Below are 21,766 nucleotides of genomic sequence, written 5' to 3' on the forward strand. Positions count from 1 at the left end.
CTTTAAAACTGAAGCTGTATGATACCAAACACTTGTTTTTCCTGTTTTTAACTTAGCCTACTATATAGGCTGTAATAGGCTATTCAAGTCGGCCTATAAACTGACTGACCGTGTTAGAGTATGAAGTTATAAACTATGATTAGGCCTACAGTTGTTGTTTTTGCATAGATGTTTTTTTCCTCTCTTTTTTTTGTACTATTTTTGTAAGGCATGATATTTTGATATTTGGATAAAACTACACAATTTCACTTGACTACCGCAGCGGTAAACAACTTTTTGTTTTCATTTTTACTGAACATTTGTCACATTAAGAACACGGGAAGCAGCTGACTCGATGACTATAATCAGTGTTGTACGTTGACGGCGTCAACTTTTTGTTGACGCTAAGGCTAGCGCAGTCAATTTATTTTTTAATACAATTTGGGTGGAGAGGTAACTTTTTTAAACCATAAACAGACATTATGACTGCTGTTTATGATTTATTTTTTAGTTGACGGAAGTGATAGCGCCGTCAACTATTTCGCCGATTTTAAGGGTCAAGCGCTATGCGTCATTTTTGTTTTCATGGAAAATCTCGTTTCTCAATCAGAGTTTCATGATGTATTCTGGCCATCGCGACTCATCCGAATTACCCGTTTTTGCGTTAATTGGTTAGAATCAGTGGCGGCTCGTGGTATTTATAACAGGGGGTGCTGCAACCGGAGGTATACGTGAAAGAGCGAGCGCAAAATCTGCGATGCCAAGCTAGGGGGTATGGGGCATGCGCCCCATAAAATTTGACCTTATTTTAGTGGTATTTCGTGCATTTTGAGGCTATTTGAGCAGTTAAAACTGTCACGGTTTTTTTATGCATTTTTCAGAAATTAGCTTGAGCAAGGCTTTGATTTTGAACCGCAGTGTTTTGCAAACGGTAGGCTAGGCCTAACTGCCAGAAAAAAAATCAAAACATGAAATTTGTTGCATTTTCAACAGTCTTTTACAATATGTTTACAAATTTTGTGTACTTTTTTGTGAAAATGACTAAAATTTCTGACAAACTACAAAAATGTTGTGTGTTTTCTTTTATTTCTTTGTTTCGGTTTAGATGTCTGAAAAAACCCTTTAAACTGCGGTAAACGTTACCGCTAGATGTCAGGCAAGTGTTAAGCTTTCTACGTTGTCACGGTGATATTTATGCGTTACCTATACCTTATACGCGAAGAAAGAACCACATAAACTTCACTTTGCACAAAAAAAATTCTCTATAAATGATTGAAAACAGCAGAAAAAATTCAAACACAAACCTAATAATTTTTTTCAACTTTTAGACAATACAAGCCTTCTTCTTTCTAAAAAAGTAAGACCCATGTAGTTTGGCAAACAAAAACCAGAGTTATGGTGATTGCAAACAGTGAGTAATGTTTAGGGCTTGGGCCCTTTAAAGAGCTCGTGGCAGTTGAAGGGTTACTCCTGATGTTCAACAAGTTTAAATAGGCTGTTTTAGCATGTGAACTTTGGCCTTAACTTATTATCGTAAGTTAGCAATGAACCTAGGTGTAACAACAATAATGATAATTTAATTCAATTCCATTCAATTTTATTTTTTGCTGCTGGCGCAAATATGTACAGAACGGCAAAGTAAACATACGAATTTGACACCAACAAAAGGGAAAGATGGCAAAACTCAAAAGTTTAAAATATACATCGATAAAACAGTAGGCTACCGGTACTAGCTAAACTACTACTATCTTAAAATTGTACAGCGACCAAACCTAGTCTAAGCTTTATGTTTTTGTGCAGAAAGCAAAGCACATTAGTCTAACCATGTAACAGCATAAGTCGCAGCCACCCAATATCGTGCTTAAAAACGATGAAGTATACTTGCTACAGTAACTAGCCTCACCAGCAACTGCAAAATTTGCAGTTCGGAATTGTGGGATTTTAAAGCAACCTCAGTCAAAAATGACGTCACAATTTATCTTTGTTCTTCTTTTATAAGATCGCAACTGCAGAGCTTGCAGTTCAGAGCTTCCAAATATAAAACTTGAAAAATCATAATATTTTCTAAAATCCAGAAATTATGAAACTTCTAGTCGGTAGGATATATAGAGACAGTGAGAAAAAAAAACGTGAAATTAATAAAAAAAAAGAAAATGCTGAAATGTGCAGGGGGTGCTGCAGTTGTGCAGTTTCTATGCACGAGCCGCCACTGGTTAGAATAGCTACCTGAAATATACAAGCGGAAGAAGTTCGCGAAATGGTGAGCACTCAAATCGTGAGCAGTATCGAGAACGAGGGATCAAAGAAAGAAAAATAAAAATCAATGAATGTCATCGCGGAGATTGAAGATACAATATTTCAAGAGCTCTATACCCTTGAAAAGAACGATGTTGGTGCAGCGGACCTCGTTAAAAAATTTATATATGCTAAACCATCACAGCAGGCTTGGAACAGTGATACCTTTCCGAGTAAACGTTTTCAAGACTTGTTCTTGAAATACAACACACACACCAATACCATTCAGCGCTGCTGTGGAACACATGTTTTCACTTGGAAAGGACATTATGCGTCCCAAACGCAGCAGATTGTCAGACAAACGTTTTGAAATGCTTGTGTTTCTACAAGTAAATAACTAATAAGCGAAGCAGCTAATTACAATACAGTCTCAAAACATAAAACCTGCTCTTTATTTATAGCCATTGTTAGTCTAAACTTGGTTGCAATACTTCCGTTTCGTGAGATCCTGGCTAAAATAGCGCTAGAAATTAGCGCTGACGCTGACGCCGTCAATTTCTTTAAGAGCTTACGCAGTACTTTACGCCGTAAAGTTTTTAGGCAATTCGCGCTGACGCCGTCAATTTATTTCATTGACGCGTACAACACTGACTATAATAGTATTTCGCTGCTTCCTGTCTGTTGTGGAATCTAAATTGTTGTGCTATTCTATTCGCATTGTTTGTAATTGTACCGGCGCATAGCCTACTATTCTCACAACAGACGAAATAAAAGTGTTTTGTCTTCCCTCACTCTCAATCTCACTTTTTCTCTAATGCATTCCCCACACAATCATTAAATAGAATTTTCAAAATTTCATAGACATGAACATATTCACAATGACTTGTTATATGGTGCTGTAGGAGAAACTCCCCTGTTTCAACAAGTCAGCAAACATTAACTTCTCTGTCTGGGACATAGAATACGAGTTACGACATGCAATAAATTCAGTTTACAATGAAACTCTCCTATTACTAAAACTGATCAAACGAAAATAAGGAAGACCAACCAGTAGCTTTGACAAAAGAGTCTAGAACTCTATAGAGCGTACTTTTGTATTCGGCTCGGGATGAGTTTAAGGGCCGTAACCATTCCAAAGGGGCGGAAACTTGAAGAAAACATTTCGTATGCATGGATGGATAATTGGATATGGTGTCTTTTTCAGTGTTGTACGTTGACGGCGTCAACGTTTTGTTGACGCTCAGGCTAGGGCCGTCATTTTTTTTTAATTGACGGAAGATATAGCGCCGTCAACTATTTTGCCGATTTTAAGCGTCAAGTGCTATGCGTCATCTTTTTGTTATCTCGTTTCACAATGTATTTTGGCCAGCTCGACTCAACAAAATTGCCGTCTTTCGCATTGGTTGGAATGGCTACCTGGAATACAAGCGGAAGAAGTTTGCAAAATGGTGATCACTCATAGGCTATCGTGAGCAGTAGCCTATCGAGAACGGGGGATCAGAGAGAGAAAGCGAAAAATCAATGAATGTCATCGCGGAGGTTGAAAATACTTTATTTCAAGAGCTCTATGCCCCTGAAAAGAGCGATTTTGTTGCAGTGGACCTCGTTAAAAAATTTATATAGGGGAAGGTGGGGCAAGACGGGACACTTAACTTTAATCGATGTTTTGCAGAATTCCTTTTTATCAATATCGGTAACTTTGGTATCATGTTATTTCTATTGCACACCACTACCAACCAGCAAGATACAAAGACTCAGTTAGTATCGCATGACCTTATAATTAACAAAAACAAAAAAAATTAATTTGTCCCATCTTGCCCCACACCTGGGGCAGGACGGGACGCGTATTGTTCATATGAGGAATCACCTGTAAAACCACAAATCTACTGATAATATCTTGTAATTTCAAAAATGACTTGCATTTACAGCACATGTAATTACATCAGGGCGAAATGACAGACTACTTTTTTCCATAAAAATCACATACAAAATTGCCACGCCCATTATAAGCAGAACAGATGTCCCATCCTGCCCCAAGCAGCTCTGTCCCGTTTTGCCCCAATGACTGACATTTTAAAATTTTCTGTTTGTTTATTATATATGCAACTCACATCTAAAAAGTCAGATGCCCCAAAAAGCACTTTTATTACTGTATCTCCAGACCACGTATCATCTTCCAAATTTTTCTGAAGTCATGCTAAAATGTGAAAAGTTTTGATAAGATTTCTTATAGCAACTATAGCCTCTAATCAGTTATCTTGTTGCCACGACCACGTTTTTTCTCTGAACATCTCTTTTTTTTGCAAGTCATCGAGAATCATGGTGTCCTTTAACACCTAAATGGGTAGAGGACGCAAAAGCTAATACTTTTAAAAATATCCACGGTGTCCCGTCCTGCCCCACGTCCCATCTTGCCCCACCTTCCCCCTATGCTAAACCATCACAGCACGCTTGGAACAGTGATACATTTCCGAGTGAACGTTTTCAAGGCTTGTTTTTGAAATAAGTTATAACACACCAATACCATCCAGCGCTGCTGTGGAACACATGTTTTCACTTGGAAAGGACATTATGCGTCCCAAACGCAGCAGATTGTCAGACAAACGTTTTGAAATGCTTGTGTTTCTACAAGGAAATAACTAATAGACTAAGCAGCTAATTACAATACAGTCTCAAAACATAAAACCTGCTCTTTATTTATAGCTATTGTTAGCCTAAACTTGGTTGAAATACTTCCGTTTTGTGAGATCCTGGCTAAAATAGCGCTAGAAATTAGCGCTGACGCCGTCAATTTCTTTGAGAGCTGACGCAGTACTTTACGCCATAAACTTTTTAGGCAATTCGCGCTGACGCCGTCAATTTATTTCATTGACGCGTACAACACTGGTCTTTTTCTTAGGAGAGTAGGCTATGAATTTGAAATCCGAGAGTTTCATTGGTACCGGACTAAATTATTTTCTCAACGACCCTGTGATCAGTAGCCTAGAAACATTCATGCGAAGGGTTCCATCTCTTACAAAGCATAGCCCAGACGAACTGCGACAGTTGGCTGAAAATCGCCAATATTGGAGACTTTTTATTGACGCTACTTTGCACCCAACTGGTATAAAATAAAATATTATTATTAGCTTACAGCAGGAACATGTTTCAATGTGACTGACAAATCTAGCTATTCTTCTTTTTGCGTATGAGGTCGTAACAATCAATTTGCTTTATCTATAGATAGCCTACTACATTCATTGGACTGTGTTTAGAAGTAGCCCACTGTCAACTGCATTAGTTGTGCAGTTTTATCTCTGCATTCCATTTACCCCAGGCTGTGTGAAGGTTGGAGTCATAAAGGTTTGTGGCATTGCAAAAAAAATGTCGGAGAGGTTTGAGGCATTGTGAACCTAAAAATTGTGCCTTGAAAACCAACAGCTTCCTGACCGATGGGTTTCGTCTTTGGTTCTACTGCAGTGTTGGTAGGTTTGAGATCCATTCCAGGTCAGACCAAAACTTTAAAAACGATTGCCTACCGATTGTAGCTTTTTCTTGTCTAACGCAGTGAGGATAAGTCGGGTAATGGGATAAAATTCTAAATTTGAAACAAAATTAAACATGAGCCCTGTCGCTAAACGACCTTAGCAGTTGTAGAGCGACAATGAACAAAACCATATAGCGTTATTGTTAACTAATTTAAGAGATAGTGTTCATACAGTGAAGCTTGGTTGGTTTGATCTTTATCCTCGAACTGAGGAAACCTTTGAAAGTTTATTCCTTGCAGTTTCACATATGCTTAGCCTTCTTGTAGAGTGGAGACGATTTGAACCATGCGAAAGCCCACCAGTCACTGACATCGACAGAGTGGAGTTTCGCTAGTTTTTGAAGTGTTACAACACGCCTCATGGTGTGTGACAACAGGCACCTGGGAGGGGCGTATTGTATTTCTGACATTTTTTTGAGTCTGCAAGGAAGCTTTGCAAAAGAACAAACGTTGAGTAACATGCATATTATTAAGTGATATAGGCTACTAACAGTTGCATACAGGAAATTAATAATAATTAAGCTACAAGGTATTTATCTAAAAGTTGGGGGAAACATAATTCCTGATCTCTCCCGAAACTAGATTTTTGCATGGAACGATTGTTTGTGTTACGCAACGGTCGTAATGAACATAACAAATTGTAAGCATCCCTAGTTTAAAAACAAATAGACCTACTTTCAATAAGTTTGACAGATCCGATTATGATTCAATGTAACTTGTACATTGCATTAAGGTAATTAACAATGAAAGAAATTGCCATAATTAATGCTAATACAGGTTTATAAAACAATTTTTGTTGATTAGTTAAGCAACTTTTATAGCCTGTGGGATTTGCTGATTTTTTTTCTGTGACAAATTACCAGCTGTTGCTGTCACATGCCAGTGCTTTCAATAATAATTGATAAAACGTTATAATGTAATGCTTATACATTGCACCTTTTGCAAACTTGTCAATGTTACAAATTGCTGAGTTTTAATTTATTGTTTTATGGACTTTCGTAGATAGTCAAGTCCGTCAGTCGCAGAGATCCATGCAAACCGAAAAGTCTCTGTAAAAATGTTTATTGTCCATGACTTGTCTTTGGTATCTGTGCCAGACAGCAAATCAATCGTTTTTTAAATTGATTCAACATCTGCAGACGTAGCTTGGTGTAGCTTCGTTCTGCGGACGTTGAATCAGTGTAAAAACGATTGATTTACTGTCTGGGGTAGAGCATTTATTGTCCTTGATGTATCTTTGGTATCTTGATAATTTTTCGTTCGTTTTCGACGTACTTGACGCAGAAGTTTCGTTTTATTCCTTTCATTGAATAAGCCCTGTGTTTAAACATGGAGAAAGCTTAGAGTTAAACATTTTAGTAAAAATGCTTACAATTTAAAAAATAGCCTACTTTTTCTTCTACTTTCTGTACACATTATACTTGTAATATCAAATATACAATAATCACGTGACAGACAAGACCATGTTTAACTAGGGTGAGAAAATCAACCTATAATTGCAGAGTAGGCTATCCTTAAAGACATAATGCTTGGTTTGGTCAGCGGAGGATGAGGAGTGGACTATACAAAACCAGATGGTACGGAGTAATTCACAGAGTGATCTAGAGCAGTGGTTCCCAACTCGTTTTTGAGGCGACCCATTTAAAAAAAAAATTTAGTTCGGTAAAATCTTGCGACCCAAGCAAATTGTCGTAATATTTTAAAAGCCATACAAGATTGTGTTGCAAACAAACAGCACTACAAAAGCAGTAACTTTTTCCGAAAATAATATGTTTATCAAATCACTAATGAGATAGCTGTGCTGGCTTGCTGTCAGTGAGTTTTTGAAATCGAGGCGTTATTTTGCTTAGGTATAGCCGCATGTCGGCTTTAACTTCCAGCCGGTTTCGCTGTTCAGTTTTCAATACACACATGGCGCTAAATCCAGTCTTACAAAGCCAAGTTGTTGCAAATGGAATCTGTTTTTGAATCCCTAATTGTGAAACTGTGGGATACACTTTGTACATCGAAGCCCAAAAGTGGATGTTTGCAGAATCTTTGGAGTATTTGTCTTTGAAGGAGGCAAAAGAAATACGGTTTGCTACTTCTGTCGTTATGTCCAACTGTTCTGCAACATGGATGGAAAGTTGAGGCAGATCTTTTCCAACAAATGGATCAATTATCCAATCATTTTAGTTATTAAGTGTTAGAGATTCTTCATAGTAGTGCACAAACTTTTTGGCAAACTGTTCCAGGTGTCTAATTATTATCGTTTGCTTAATATCAACTTCATTGCCACAGATATATTGCGTTAGCTGAGGAAATATATCGTACTCATCTCTGGTGACATAACTTTTCCAGAATATGAGTTTTTTGTGTTAAGCAGAAACTTTTGCGGCGCGATCAATCACCGTAAAACCGTTGCCTTGCATAGCCTATATAAATTTAGAGAATTCAGAGAGTCAAATATATCGGCAAGGTAAGCAACTTTTGCCTTGAAATCATCTTGCAAAAACTTCTCGGCTAATCTCACACAGTTCTGTTGCCTCAGGAAGATAGCAATCTCCTCTCGCAAATTACAAACTCGCTTCAGGACACGACCTCGTGACAACTATCGCACTTCTGTGTGCAACAGCAATGCTTGTCAATAATCAGAATCCACAAAGACGAAAACAAATGCCGATTTAGTGGACTTGTTTTGATGAAGTTTACACACTTCACATCATTCAACACTTCGTGCAGCTCTTGAGACAGCTTTTTTGCAGCAAAGGCCTCACTGTGGAGAAAGCAATAAGTCCATACAGCACTTGGGGCTTTGTCTTTGATGCGTTTTACCACACCAGACTATGCGTGGTCCAACGTGTGGAAAACTTTGTCATAGTTTGTCCGACATAGCGTTCGTGACATATAGTGCACGTTACAATATATGTCCCGTAACTTTGTCAAGTTATGTTTGAGACTGAAATTTTTGTTGGGTTTACATTTAATAATAATAATAACAATAATAAAAGCGAAAATTGTTAAAACTTCTTGCACTACGATCATGCTACAAAGCTTTCCGATGTCTCGACATGAAACGCTTCATGACTTGTGTTTATATTTTCCAGTTTTGTGATCAATCTCTTTACGTTTTAAATTTTTTTTATTGTTATTTTTTTCGCCCAAGATACAATATGCCTGAAAAACAAGCGACCCAAAAAATTATCAGGCGACCCAACTTTGGGTCGCGACCCATGAGTTGGGAACCACTGATCTAAAGTAGGATAAACGAAAGAAGTAAGCAGTAGCCTACAGATTAAAACAAGATGATAACTTGTTAAGCCAGGGTTAAGTGATACTGAAAGTAGGAAACATATTCTTTAACTTTTTAGCCCTCAAAATTTTCATCCTTCCGTATTTGTTCTAGCTATGTTACAAAAGTTATAATTATGTTTAATTTGATCATTTTACCATGTGCTAACAAAAGGTTGAAAAGAACTATGCTCGTCGTTATTTCAGGGAAACCAAGAATTTTAGAAGTTTTTTACTTTTGATGTGCTTCAAAACTTTGAATGGTTTAGCAGCTAGAGTTGCGTAAAATCTAACAACAAGCCCTGCAATTTACCTAACTTCCTGTATTGCTTCTTCGAAGCTGTTTGCCACAAAATAGATTGGTTGATAGTGATTATCGTCATAAATTTGAACTGCGGCTTCTTCGGCGACCAATGGGAAATGTTCAGGAACATCAGACACAGCATGCTGACAAATACACGTCAGATCATTAAAAAATGTTACATTTTTTTGATATTTAGCTCATTTTTGGTTAGACTAAATGCCATGACTCAGTGACGTAGCTAGAAAGAAAATTTGGGAGGGGTAACAGCACTTGTTGGGGAGAACAAATATTTTAATGTTTAAAATAACTTAAATAGTGTGTTTAAAAATATAACTACTGAATGTAGCCAAACATATATGAAACTTCATTCAACAGAATACAATGTCATTAAATAATAGCATAAAAACATATTGTTTGCGCGAAAGTTACAATTTTCGGGGCGATTGCTCCCCCAGGCTGGAAAGGTTATACAACTGAACTATTGAGGCAGACTGGCTTCATCAGTAAAACTCTTTTGAAAATTTTGTGCCACGTTAGCTATAGATAACTAAGATTTAATTGAATTTTTTTTTAAATATATGAGCTAAACTTTACTTCCAACTCTCCAAAAGATGACAAAAGTCCGGCGCCGTACGCTTTCAAGCCATCTGCTTCCTTACAAAGACCGAATTCCACAGTGAACCAATACAGCTGAAAAGAAATAGTTTTATTTTATCATTATGTGAACTGTGCCTCAATATCAAAATAAATAAACACCTGATTTTGGAATAAAAGAGCTGGTAAGATGATGCTATCAGTAGGTCTAAAGCAATTCAAGATCAGCTTGGTATTTAGCGGCGCCAAGTGATGAAGTAATTCACAGAAAACAAACACTTTAAGTGAAAACAACCTTGATTGACAGGCTTGCGTCAGTAATTTAAAGCTTCTGTGAGTGAGCCTATGTGAAATTGTCAGAATTAAGCTCCTAAGGTTGATACGTTTTGGGGGAAAAATTCTCACAGTGAATTAATCAATCAAACTGCTAAGCTATGCGGTAGGCTAGCTGATTGAAACCCTGTAGGCTATAGCATAAGACTTGCAAGACGATACGCTTCAGTTTTCGTATTGTGATGGCCAACAAAAGTGTAACTTTTGTAAAAAAATAGGAGTTTGAAAAAGTTGAGTTAATCAAGAAAAAGCTTTTGGAATTGAATAAAACATGCAGCTTTAAAACAGAATACGATAACAGTCAAAACGTTCTATTTCTAAAACTATTTTAGAGTATTTTTATGCGGCCTTATAGATGGGATTAAGCTACTTGTGAAACATTGTAACGGTCATTATAAAAAATCTAAACTATTCTAACTGCCACAATAACACTCCAATGAAGCTTTTTTGTTACAGTTCATAATTGTTTTTTTTTTAAATTACTTATTGTACAAAAATTTAACACCGTTGAAAGTTTTTCTATGTCCTTATCGGTGGCGCCAAGAGATGCCAGGCCAACTTCTTGAGAAAATGTGGCAAAGTTTGGATCACAAAACATGGGAACATGACCGAGAAGCTCGTGGCAACAATCTCTGAAATAAAAATTTAATAATCAATAAAAAGTGATTTACAAGTGATGACCATGTAGCCTAACTGTTCTCAACGCCCTCTGTCGACTTGCTCTAGACCAGGGGTCTCCAACCTTTTTTACATGCGGCCACTTTAGCACTAAGGAGAGCTGTGGTGGACCGCACTAATAAAATTTTAGGTAGGTTGACTTTTATGCTAGAAAAGAACGCATTTCGTACCCAATATCCAGCGCTACATGTTGTTAATATTTATCTTAGAATACCGCAGCAACAAAATTAGTCGAACAACGCTACTGCCAGGCCATGCTCCTTTAAAGGGATACTAAAGGAAAAACCTGACTTGGCAATTGTACACGTTCTTTGTGTTTAACTCTCTCTCTCTGTAGGTATCATAGCTGATACAGCCCTCGATGTACAATGATGCTCCAGTTTGATCGATCTCGTGCGTCTTGCCAAATTTTAGTAGGGTTTTTGAAATGTGGTTGAAAATTGTGCAAAAATGTGAATCATTGAGTTCCTCTTGACCGTTTTCCTAGTATTGTGTTTAACATGCTACAATAAAACGATTTTCAATAAAATTTTGTCCCATTGCGGTCTGATCAGCATTCCGCGCGTGCTTTTGTCAGAGCTTTCAAAACGGGAATGGGCGTGAGCAGCGAAGCGTGCGACTGTACAGTCTACGTCACTATAGACTAGCAATCAGTTGATCGAGCAATAGTTGTTACTGCGGGCTATTTAAGTGTAGGCTATGTATGTATGTAGGCTACATCAAAACATCAGATTTCAACATCAAAACATCAGACAGTTTGCTCAAACTATCAGATCTGATGTTAAAACATCTTTAAGTGAAAACAACCTTGATTGATTTTCATACTTCCGTATTTGTTTTAGATATGTTACAAAAGTTATAATTATGTTTCATTTGATCATCTGATGTTAAAACATCAGATGTGGTAACGTGGCTTTTGTTATTGCTGTCGATGGTGACGTATTCTCGAGCAGTGTTTCCACTTTTTGGTCATTTTGAAAAAATCAAAAATAAATGAAACATTGGACCTTGAGCCTTGCCAGGCCATGTGCCAGTGCCATTGAAAACATTTTTTTTTCGGTAATTTTTTTGGAATGTATTCTTGCATGTTCAGTTTACGCATTTTAATGCTTAATTCCCGTTTGAAAGTTTCATTTAGTATGCCTTTAACAACACTTTTGACTTTCTTTAACAATGCCTAATAAACGAGGTTTTGCGCACTTATGGCGAGGCGAGCGGTTTCATTAGAATATTCATCGCCAAGCAAGAGTGGTGTCGTCACTTCGCTTCACAAAAGATATCTTGTAATTAACAGTTTCAGTAAACAAGGAAATGTTTAACACATCGCAATACAGGCAAAGGCAACAATAGTGACCTGCAAACATATCAGTGAAAAATAGGCTCCAATAACAGGGAGAAAGAAACCAGGCACCATGAAACAAACGCTTGTGGAAATCACCGAAAAAACGTTTCTATCGGTAACTCATGAACACAGTGTTCCCTTTAAAAAAGCAATGAAGTGGTTTTTCATCCTTCTTGTGAGAGCCTCTAAAACCTCTCTTCTTTGATTATTATTAAATAACTGTCACTTGCGGTGCTTATCAGCATGGCAAGAATTGTTGATTAACAACATTTTGCAGTACTAAGCTAAATATTTTTGTATTACAACCAGAAAAAGTCTTTAAATTTATTTATAATATTTTGCCAATTTATTATAAATTGAGTTGGCACACCGACCTACAAACTTGTATAAAGGGAACACTGCTCATGACACACAATAACGGTGAAACGCACAATAGTGTTTACATGACATTTACAAACTTAAAATAAACAACCCTATGCTCACAGACAGATTCGAAAACGGACGTTTTAATCAACCATTAGGACAGTGTGGCTTGATATCGTGTTGGAATAACTTTAAGCGACGCCCACCTAGAACTACAATCTGATTGGTCGGTCTGTGGAATCGTATGCAAAGCGAAAATATGCTTCCCGGAGAGCATTTTTTGCCTTCATGCTCTTTAACTCCTCAAGAAAAGTATTTTTGGTTATAGCCTACTTGTACGCTGATACCTTCCGCGGGCCGCACATAATAGCGTGGCGGGCCGCATGTGGCCAGCGGGCCGCCAGTTGGTGACCGGCCTTGCTCTAGACTAGTCAAACCACATTCTCTTCAAAGTCGAAGTCATTCTGTTGTTTCAAACGAGCATTCTAGCCTGTTAGAAATAAATAGAAACCAGAATGGAGGCTAGTCCTGAGAGAACCAGGTTGGGTGTCTTCACTCTTTCTGTGAGTGTGGTGGCAAAAAACAAGCTAAAACGATTTCATATGATTTATAAAAAGAACAAACGATTTCATCAAACTCAGTCCACCCAATGGATACTAAAGTTTCTGTGTTTCGGATAATAAGATCGAAGTCTGGTGTTGTCTAATAGTTTCTCGATGCAGTCCAGAGAAGCAGGGCCGCTGACAGGATTTCTTGAGCCCGGTACCAATTTATTTTCGGGCCCCTTTCATGGACAATGTTATGAATATAAAGGTTGCTCTTAAAATGGGGATGACACATGCCGTTCAAAGTAGAAAATTAAGAGGAATAGGTCAAACCCGATATGCCAAAAGCATGGTTGTTTAACAGATCTTGCGCAATCTTAAAATTTCCCGAATCGCTAAACTTGCTATCTCTATTTGGCGATTGTTTTTTGAACTTTTATTTGTCACATGGCGCTAGATTATTACTTCCTGATTCCATTGATGTTTCACTGGTTATTCTAGGCTCACCAGAAGACAATTTACAGCAAAGTTATTGCAGACAGTCAGAAAGTTTTCAATTTGATTTGGGAAAGGTTGGGCCTAACTCAAACATTTGATGATTGCTGCAATCTGAAAAGCGGTTTTGGTCTAATTTATAGTGCAGAAATAGGGATAGCAATCTTCTTACCTGTGCCATTTCAGTTTTTGAGTTTAAACAAACATTAACTTGTATATTTTGACATTCGTGTTTCGGGTTAATATTATTCGTGGTTAGGGAAATATTCGTGGTTAGGAAAATATTTGTGGATAGGGAAATATTGGTGGTTAGGGAAATCACTATAGCCTACAGTACTAGACTAAACTAAATTCTTATTTTACTGTTTGGTGGCTGAAGTGGCTATTTTAGCACCACAGAGCTGAAGTGGGCCCGGTACCCAGAAGGGGGTCCGGTACTTTACCATCTGACGGCTTAAGGGGCTGTTTTAACCTCTGGTGGCGATTCCTTTAGATCTGATTATATTAAGATCTTGATAATGTTTGAAGTCGTGGCAAATCTTTTAAATTCGGGCCCCTTAAATATTCCGGGCCGGGTCCAAAAGTACTACTTAGACCCCCCTGTCAACTCTCCTGCAGAGAAGTATCAACAATCTAAAGTAAAAAATCATAGGCCCAACAGTTTTTAGAGGCCCCAAAGGCTTTGACGACCAACCACAGTGTTGTAGTATTTGCAATAATATGCTGGAAGCACTGCTTGTTGCAATCAGCACGAGGAATGTCCGATTCTCCCGAAGCTACATTCTTGCGCTGACTGCAACGTGTTTATGTTAAGTTTAATCAGTTCGACTTATGCACTGGTAGAGAGCACACGTGTAGTTCTTTTCCCTCAGTTTTCACAAATAAAAGGTATCAAACATGGCGCTGCGAACAGGATAACGATCCTTTTAAAAAATAAAGTGAAATGGCTTACACGTTTAGAAAAAGCGACGCCTGGAAGTTGACAGAAGCGCTTCCTTCAACGCTTGGGAGGAAGAATGGAACGTTTATGTAGCAGTGTCTGGGTTAGCCGACAAAGATAATCTTACAGTTTACAATGTACTAAGACTTTCGTTCTCAAGAGAAACCGCCAACGTCGTTAGCAACTTGGGGTTGAGAGAAGACGAACTCAGACGGCTAAAAGGACAACGGCGAGTAAAGAAAGCTCAACTTGTAGCATGTGTGGCCGCCCGTGGTATAAAACTTTAAAAGACTGTCCAGCTCGCAATAAAACCTGCTTTAAGTGCGGCAAACTTAACCATTTCTCGGCTCAATGTAAAAACCACAACGCAAGATCTGGTAATAAATTGCAGTTACTAAGCACTAATAGTAATAAGGCTGATAAAGCACTAAAATTGATGACGTTTCAAGAAACGACGCGTTCACTACGTGGAATCGGTAGCGCACCACGAGTAAATTTGGAAGTTAGGTCACCTAATGGATCGGCGAAAATCACTGTGCTGCCGGACTCAGGAGCAGATGTCTCGGCCGCCGATGAAACGACCTTACGTTTGCTCGGAGAAGACGCACGGAACATGGGCCGTGCCACAGCACCAAGAACTATATACACAGTCGATGGATCACCACTGAAGGAGATTGGACAGCTCAAGGTACAGCTGACACTGGGTGAGATAACTACTCAAGACATTTTACACATTTTTCCTTCTATTTCAGGCAGCATGTTAATCTCGTGGAGAACAGCTAAAACTTTACGAATTCTCCCATCGTTTTATCCTAAGCAGATTAATAGTGTATCACGGAAAGCAACGAAGAGCACTACACTGGACGACGTGGTCGAAGAATTTCCAACCGTCTTCGATGGAAAGATCCGGGTAATGAAAGGAGAAGAATTTGACATCGACTTAATGGATCAAGCGCAACCATTTTGTGTGAGTACCCCTAGGGTGGTGCCTTATGCTTATAGAGATAACTTAAAAGAAGAGTTAGAGCTTTTGGAATCTCAAGGCATTATAAAGACCGTGACGGAACCTACAGAATGGTGTGCACCTATCGTGGTCGCACCAAAAAAGAATTCGGATAATATTAGATTGTGCGTTGATTTCTCCAAGTTAAATAAATTTGTGCGACGTGAACGTTATACATCTTCCTCGCCGGCTGAAGCTGTAGCCGACATTGATGCAGAACAAGCACGTTTTTTCACAACATTTGATGCTTTAAAGGGTTACCACCAGAGTCCTTTAGAAAACAATAGCCAACTGTTAACAACCTTCATCACTCCATTTGGCCGGTACGAATTTCTACGTGCTCCATTTGGTATTTGCTCAATCTCTGAACATTACAATCGAAGAATGGATGAAGCTTTCTCTGGATTAGACAACTGTCGAAAGGTAGTAGATGACGTTATTATATTTGACTCTAACGTAACCGATCACATCAATAGAGTAAGAAAATTTCTTCAAAGATGTGCAGAACGAGGGATCTCTCTTCATAAGGAAAAGTTTAAATTTTGTCAACAACGCATTAAGTTTGCTGGATTCGAACTATCCCAGGAAGGCTATAAAATTGATAGCTCCTTGTGTAATGCACTTAGTGACTTCCCAATACCTGCTAACGTCACTGACTTACGTTCGTTTTTTGGTCTCGCTAACCAGTTGTCTAGCAACAGCAAAACCGTAAGCAAGTATTTATTGCCTTTAAGACCTCTCCTTAGCAGTAAAAACGAATTTATCTGGACTCAAGAATTTACTGAAAGTTTTAAACAAGCGAGAAAAGCGTTGTCTGAAATCCCTCTTCTTGCTTTTTACGACGTTAACAAACCAACGCGATTACAGACTGACAGCTCGAACAGTGGTCTAGGCTTTTTATTTCAACAATGCAGTGACAGCACCTGGCGTGCGGTTCAAGCCGGATCGCGCTTTCTGACGGATACAGAAACTAGGTATGCCACAGTCGAAAAAGAAATGCTGGGTGTCACCTGGGCGATAAAAAAATGCCACAAATTTCTTGCAGGCCTGCCTCACTTTGACGTCATAACTGATCATAACCCTTTAATTTCGATTTTAAACCACAAGCGTTTAGACGAAATCGAAAATCCACGGTTACAGCGCATGAGGATGAAGGTCATGGAATACAACTTCACTGCTCACTGGCAAAAAGGTGCATCGAATCAAGCCGCTGACGCCCTGTCTCGTAGCCCCGTGTCGGACCTTACACCAGATGATGAAATAGCAGAAAACGGTATCCAATCTGTGCACAGGTTTGCAAAACTCAACGGTTGCGTAGATTTAAATTTAAGGCTTGTCAATCTCAAGGAAGTCGCATCAAACGATCAATGTTATCGCCAACTGAAGCAGATCATCGTAGATGGATTTCCCAATTATAAGTCTCAATTGTCTAATACGTTAAAACCTTTTTGGAAGATACGACATGAATTATCAGTTGACAATGACTTTATTGTGTGTGGTGGTCGATTATTCATTTCGAAAAAACTTAGAAGTGAGATACTTGCTAATTTACACGAATCTCACCAAGGCGTTACCCGTACCAGGGAACGCGCTCGTTTGGCCGTTTATTGGCCCGGCATAGACCATGACATTGAAACCGTAATTTTATCGTGTCAAAAATGTCAAGATGACCTCCCCTCGTTGTGCAAAGAGCCAATGGCGTTGAGAAATCAACCCATTCGCCTTTTTCAGGAACTAGCGATTGACTTAGCTGAATTTAATGGACAACACTATCTAATTATGGTAGATTGTTTTACAGATTGGCCGTCCATTTATTTCATGAGGCATAACGCTACGTCTATTGTTATCATCAAAGCTTTACGTGATTATTTTATTCGCACTGCAATACCAGATGTTATTTGGTCTGACAACAGACCCCAATTCAAGTCTGAGAAATTCTCCAAATTTCTTCATGAATGGGGCGTGCGGCATCGTATTTCTACTCTAACCTATCCGCAATCTAATGGGAAAGTTGAAGCAACCGTAAAGAGCATGAAAAAGTTAATTCGTCGTTCATGGACGCATCGCTACCTCGACAAAGATCAACTAGCAAAAGCTTTGATGCAGTATCGAAATACGCCATGCAGAAAGGACGGATTGTCACCTGCTCAGAAACTGTACGGACGATCGACTCAAGACACCCTTCCAGTACATCATCGGGCCTTCTCTCATAAATGGAAGAGCGAGATGCAACAAGCTGAAACGCGAAAAGAGATGTCCATTGAAGACACCAAAGCCTACTACGACAATCGTTCTCATCGTCTTCCTGAATTCCCGATCGGAACTCACGTCGCAGTACAAAATTCTAACACCGGACTGTGGGACATTTATGGGGAAATAGTCGCTTTAGACGACTACCGGAAATACACTGTTAAAACTGCTAGCGGCCGATTGTTAATTAGAAACCGCAGATTCATTCGACGGAGAGTATCTGCGTCTATCCCCTGGCCCATCGAGCCGCCGGACAATGTCAGACCTTCCGCTAGTGTCAACGTGGACTTGCCTGCTCGACCGCGCAGACAGGTTAAGAGACCGAATCGACTCATTGAGAATCTGAGTTGGCCTTAGCCTGCCTGGTGGAATATATTAATTTTGGTGTTGTATTTTGTAGTGTCATTGCACTTAAGGGGGAGGTGTTGTAGTATTTGCAATAATATGCTGGAAGCACTGCTTGTTGCAATCAGCGCGAGGAATGTCCGATTCTCCCGAAGCTACATTCTTGCGCTAACTGCAACGTGTTTATATTAAGTTTAATCAATTCGACTTATGCACTGGTAGAGAGCACACGTGTAGTTCTTTTCCCTCAGTTTTCACAAATAAAAGGTATCAAACACACAGTATAGCTTAAAAGGATGCCCTTTTGACCGAAGGATTACTAGTGAATAAAACATGCGCTAGTAATGGCAACACTTACGGTTCTGGTGTATGCATTGGTGACGAATGATGGCGCACATATTGAGTGCATTGAAATACCTTAAAAGCCAAACTAGCTAAAAAATCTCTTGGAGTCAATAAACCTGCTGTGGGATGAAGTTGAAATCCAGTTTGATCTGAAATAAGAAAGCAGCATACGCCAAATAAAAGAATTAGGAAACAGAGCATTTATAACTTTTTATTGTATGGCTATTTTTGTTTTGAGTGAGTGTTTTTTTCTTATGATTGCAGCAGACAAGTTCTCCAGTTTTTCATTTTGTAAAATATTGCAGTTTAATATTGGGGTTTGATTTTCTGTCATTCTTATTTTGCTTTCGTTTTGGATGTAACCTACACGTTTATAAAAAGTTAACGACATTTTAAATAGTAGGCCAATCATTGACATAAGTGTTGGGTGGATAAAAAAAAGTTCGCTCATAAATGTGTCAAATAGTAAAAAAAATTAACCGTGAATACAGCTTCCTCAAACTGTTGTAAACGGTAGGCTACTCTAATACCGTACCTAAACAAATTACGAAAACTCTCAGACCACCGTGTAATGTAATTCTATTCACCTGCCATGAATGCTGAGACATCTTGAAATTGAGGAATTGAGTCTGGTGAGTACAAGCCTTTCTCTTCCAGCATCTTGAAGGAGCGAAGGTATTCCGCGCAAGCAAACGACTTGTGACTATTCTTCAACGAAGCGTAAACAAACTTCCAAGTTTGTTTTTCCTGTTTTGTGTATTCCACACAGGGAATAACATCACCACTGAAAATGAAGACATAGCAGCAAAGACTTGGGCAAACCACAAACAAAACGTTACACACACTCAACTAAACTAGTGTTGTACGCGTCAATGAAATAAATTGACGGCATCAGCGTTAGCGCGAATTGCCTAAAAACTTTACGGCGTAAAGTACTGCGTCAGCTCTTAAAGAAATTGACGGCGTCAGCGCTAATTTCTAGCGCTATTTTAGCCAGGGTCTCACAAAACGAAAGTATTTCAACCAAGTGTAGGCTAACAATAGCTATAAATAAAGAATAGGTGTTATGTTTTGAAACTGTATTGTAATTAGCTGCTTTAACTTATTAGTTATTTCTTTGTGGAAACACAAGCATTTCAAAACGTTTGTCTGACAATCTGCTGCGTTTGGGACGCATGATGTCCTTTCCAAGCGAAAACATGCGTTCCACAGCAGCGCGCCTTGTCTTGTCTTGAAAACGTTTACACCGAAAGGTAGCCTATCATTGTTCCAAGCGTGCTGTGATGGCTAAGCATATATAAATCTAATTTTAACGATGTCCACTGCGCCAACATCGCTCTTTTCAGGGGCATAGAGCTCTTGAAAGAAACTTTCCTCAACCTCCGCGATGACATTCATTGATTTTTCGCTTTCTCTCTCTGATCCCTCGTTCTCGATACTGCTCACGATATGAGTGATCAGTGATCACCATTTGACGAACTTCTTCCGCTTGTATTCCAGGGAGCCATTCCAACCAACGCGAAAGCCGGTAATTCGGATGAGTCGCGCTGGCCAGAATACATTGTGAAGCGAGATTTTGCATGAAAACAAAAAAAAGGCGCATAGCGCTTGACGCTTAAAATCGGCAAAATAGTTGACGGCGCTATCACTTCCGTCAACTAAACAATAAACTGACGGCGCTAGCCTCAGCGTCAACAAAAAGTTGACGCCGTCAAATGACGCCGTCAAATTGACGGCGTCAACGTACAACACAGAATAAAACAAAATGTTTAAATGTTCTATTACGAATGCAACTATAAAAATTCAAATAAACTTATCTTACATTTTGTAATTTTGTGCAATGCTGGTAATTTTTTTTCGTCTTTTGATGTAAACTGGATCAGTGAAACCAGGGTAAGTTGAATTCACATCATGGTTGCTTGTTTGTGGAAGTTGTTGACATCCATCAATTTCAGAAATATGACTTGGAAACCAGATATCTATAAAAGAGGTTTCAAAACTGTTTTAATCTTCGATTTGTTGTTAAAATAATCTTCATGAAACTTTTTGCAAAATTAGGGTAGGCTATGTGCTGTCGGTAAAGGTTAGAGGATCTTTAAGAAATGGTTCTTTAATTTGTTTGGGACCGGCTGCAATAACTGCTTTCTTGATCTATGAGTTTGTGATAATGGCGAAAGGTCATTATTTTTGTTTGCATCTCATCTATCATGTCTAATGGTAGCCTACTGAAAATTTCTTCACTGGTAGGCTACTATACTGTATTGTTGAAATTGTTGTCACAACTCAAAAGTAAGGGGAGAGATTCTATCTCTCTAATTCTTACGTCTTGCTTATCTTTTCTTTATCAAGACCCACTAAAGCTACAGGGGCATCACCACAACTGTCTTGAATAAAAAAATGTGGAAATAATTTATATCCTGTAAACGAGATTTTTCGTGGCATTGTTACCGTCACTAACACAATTCACCAAAGTTGCTTCCAAACACAAACTTATAGTGGCTAAAGTGGGGCCCCAAGTAGGCTAAGCTACAACAAAAACTTCAAGTAATAAACGAAAATCTTGCACGAAAAGGCAATATCTAAATTTATAACAAAATAATAACAAGTATACTTTAGTTTTTAACTCAATTATTTTACAATAAAATGTGGCAATGAGACGCCCTTGCTCTGTGCCACTGACTGTACCGGCGGTAGGTACGGCCGGATTAAGATGGTGTGCCAAGGTCTACACAACTTACCTTTGGTTGTAATTTTAAGAAAATCGTCTTCAGCATCTATGAAACTTTTGGTTTCTGAAGTTGAACTTTGAATGACATTCATTTTGTAGACAAGATTTGTCAACTGTAGTTTACAACAATAATCTACTCTCTGTATTGTAATAACTAATAGCAGTAGGCTACTTTCAAATTTTACAGCCAAGTATCTGTTAAATTGTCTCTTATACGCAGCACGAGAATCTTTCGAAACACAATTAAGCATGACTTGACCAGTATAAGTACGTTGATCTTCGATAAAATGAGAACTTTGCATTATTGCTTGGGTCAACAACGTATTATCGGAGATATTATGAACTGGAGGCGTCTAAAATTCAATTTTTTGTCGTCACAAATAAATGTGACCGTAGAAGTGATGATTTGATTAAAGCAAGGTAAACTGTTTAGTCAAGCAAAACGATATTTTATTTATACCAAAGACAGGCAAGACACAACAATACCACAG

The 21,766-nt window shown here is 38.6% G+C and overlaps 1 protein-coding gene across 1 annotated transcript; it reads right to left on the bottom strand.

Moving 5' to 3' along the window:
- Positions 1 to 6,029: 6,029 nt before the first annotated feature.
- On the bottom strand, positions 6,030 to 21,406 carry LOC145786545 (tyrosine 3-monooxygenase-like). Its single transcript, XM_082598218.1, has 8 exons — positions 21,286 to 21,406; positions 20,370 to 20,526; positions 19,135 to 19,331; positions 18,561 to 18,696; positions 10,747 to 10,873; positions 9,909 to 10,004; positions 9,324 to 9,457; positions 6,030 to 7,057 (listed from the first exon to the last, which is right to left on the bottom strand). The coding sequence occupies exons 1-8, from the start codon at positions 21,365 to 21,367 to the stop codon at positions 6,958 to 6,960; spliced, it is 1,029 nt and encodes a 342-aa protein (XP_082454344.1). The 5' UTR covers positions 21,368 to 21,406; the 3' UTR covers positions 6,030 to 6,957.
- Positions 21,407 to 21,766: the final 360 nt, after the last annotated feature.

The sequence above is a fragment of the Aplidium turbinatum genome, chromosome 17 (assembly GCF_918807975.1).
Source record: "Aplidium turbinatum chromosome 17, kaAplTurb1.1, whole genome shotgun sequence".
Lineage (NCBI taxonomy): Eukaryota > Metazoa > Chordata > Ascidiacea > Aplousobranchia > Polyclinidae > Aplidium > Aplidium turbinatum.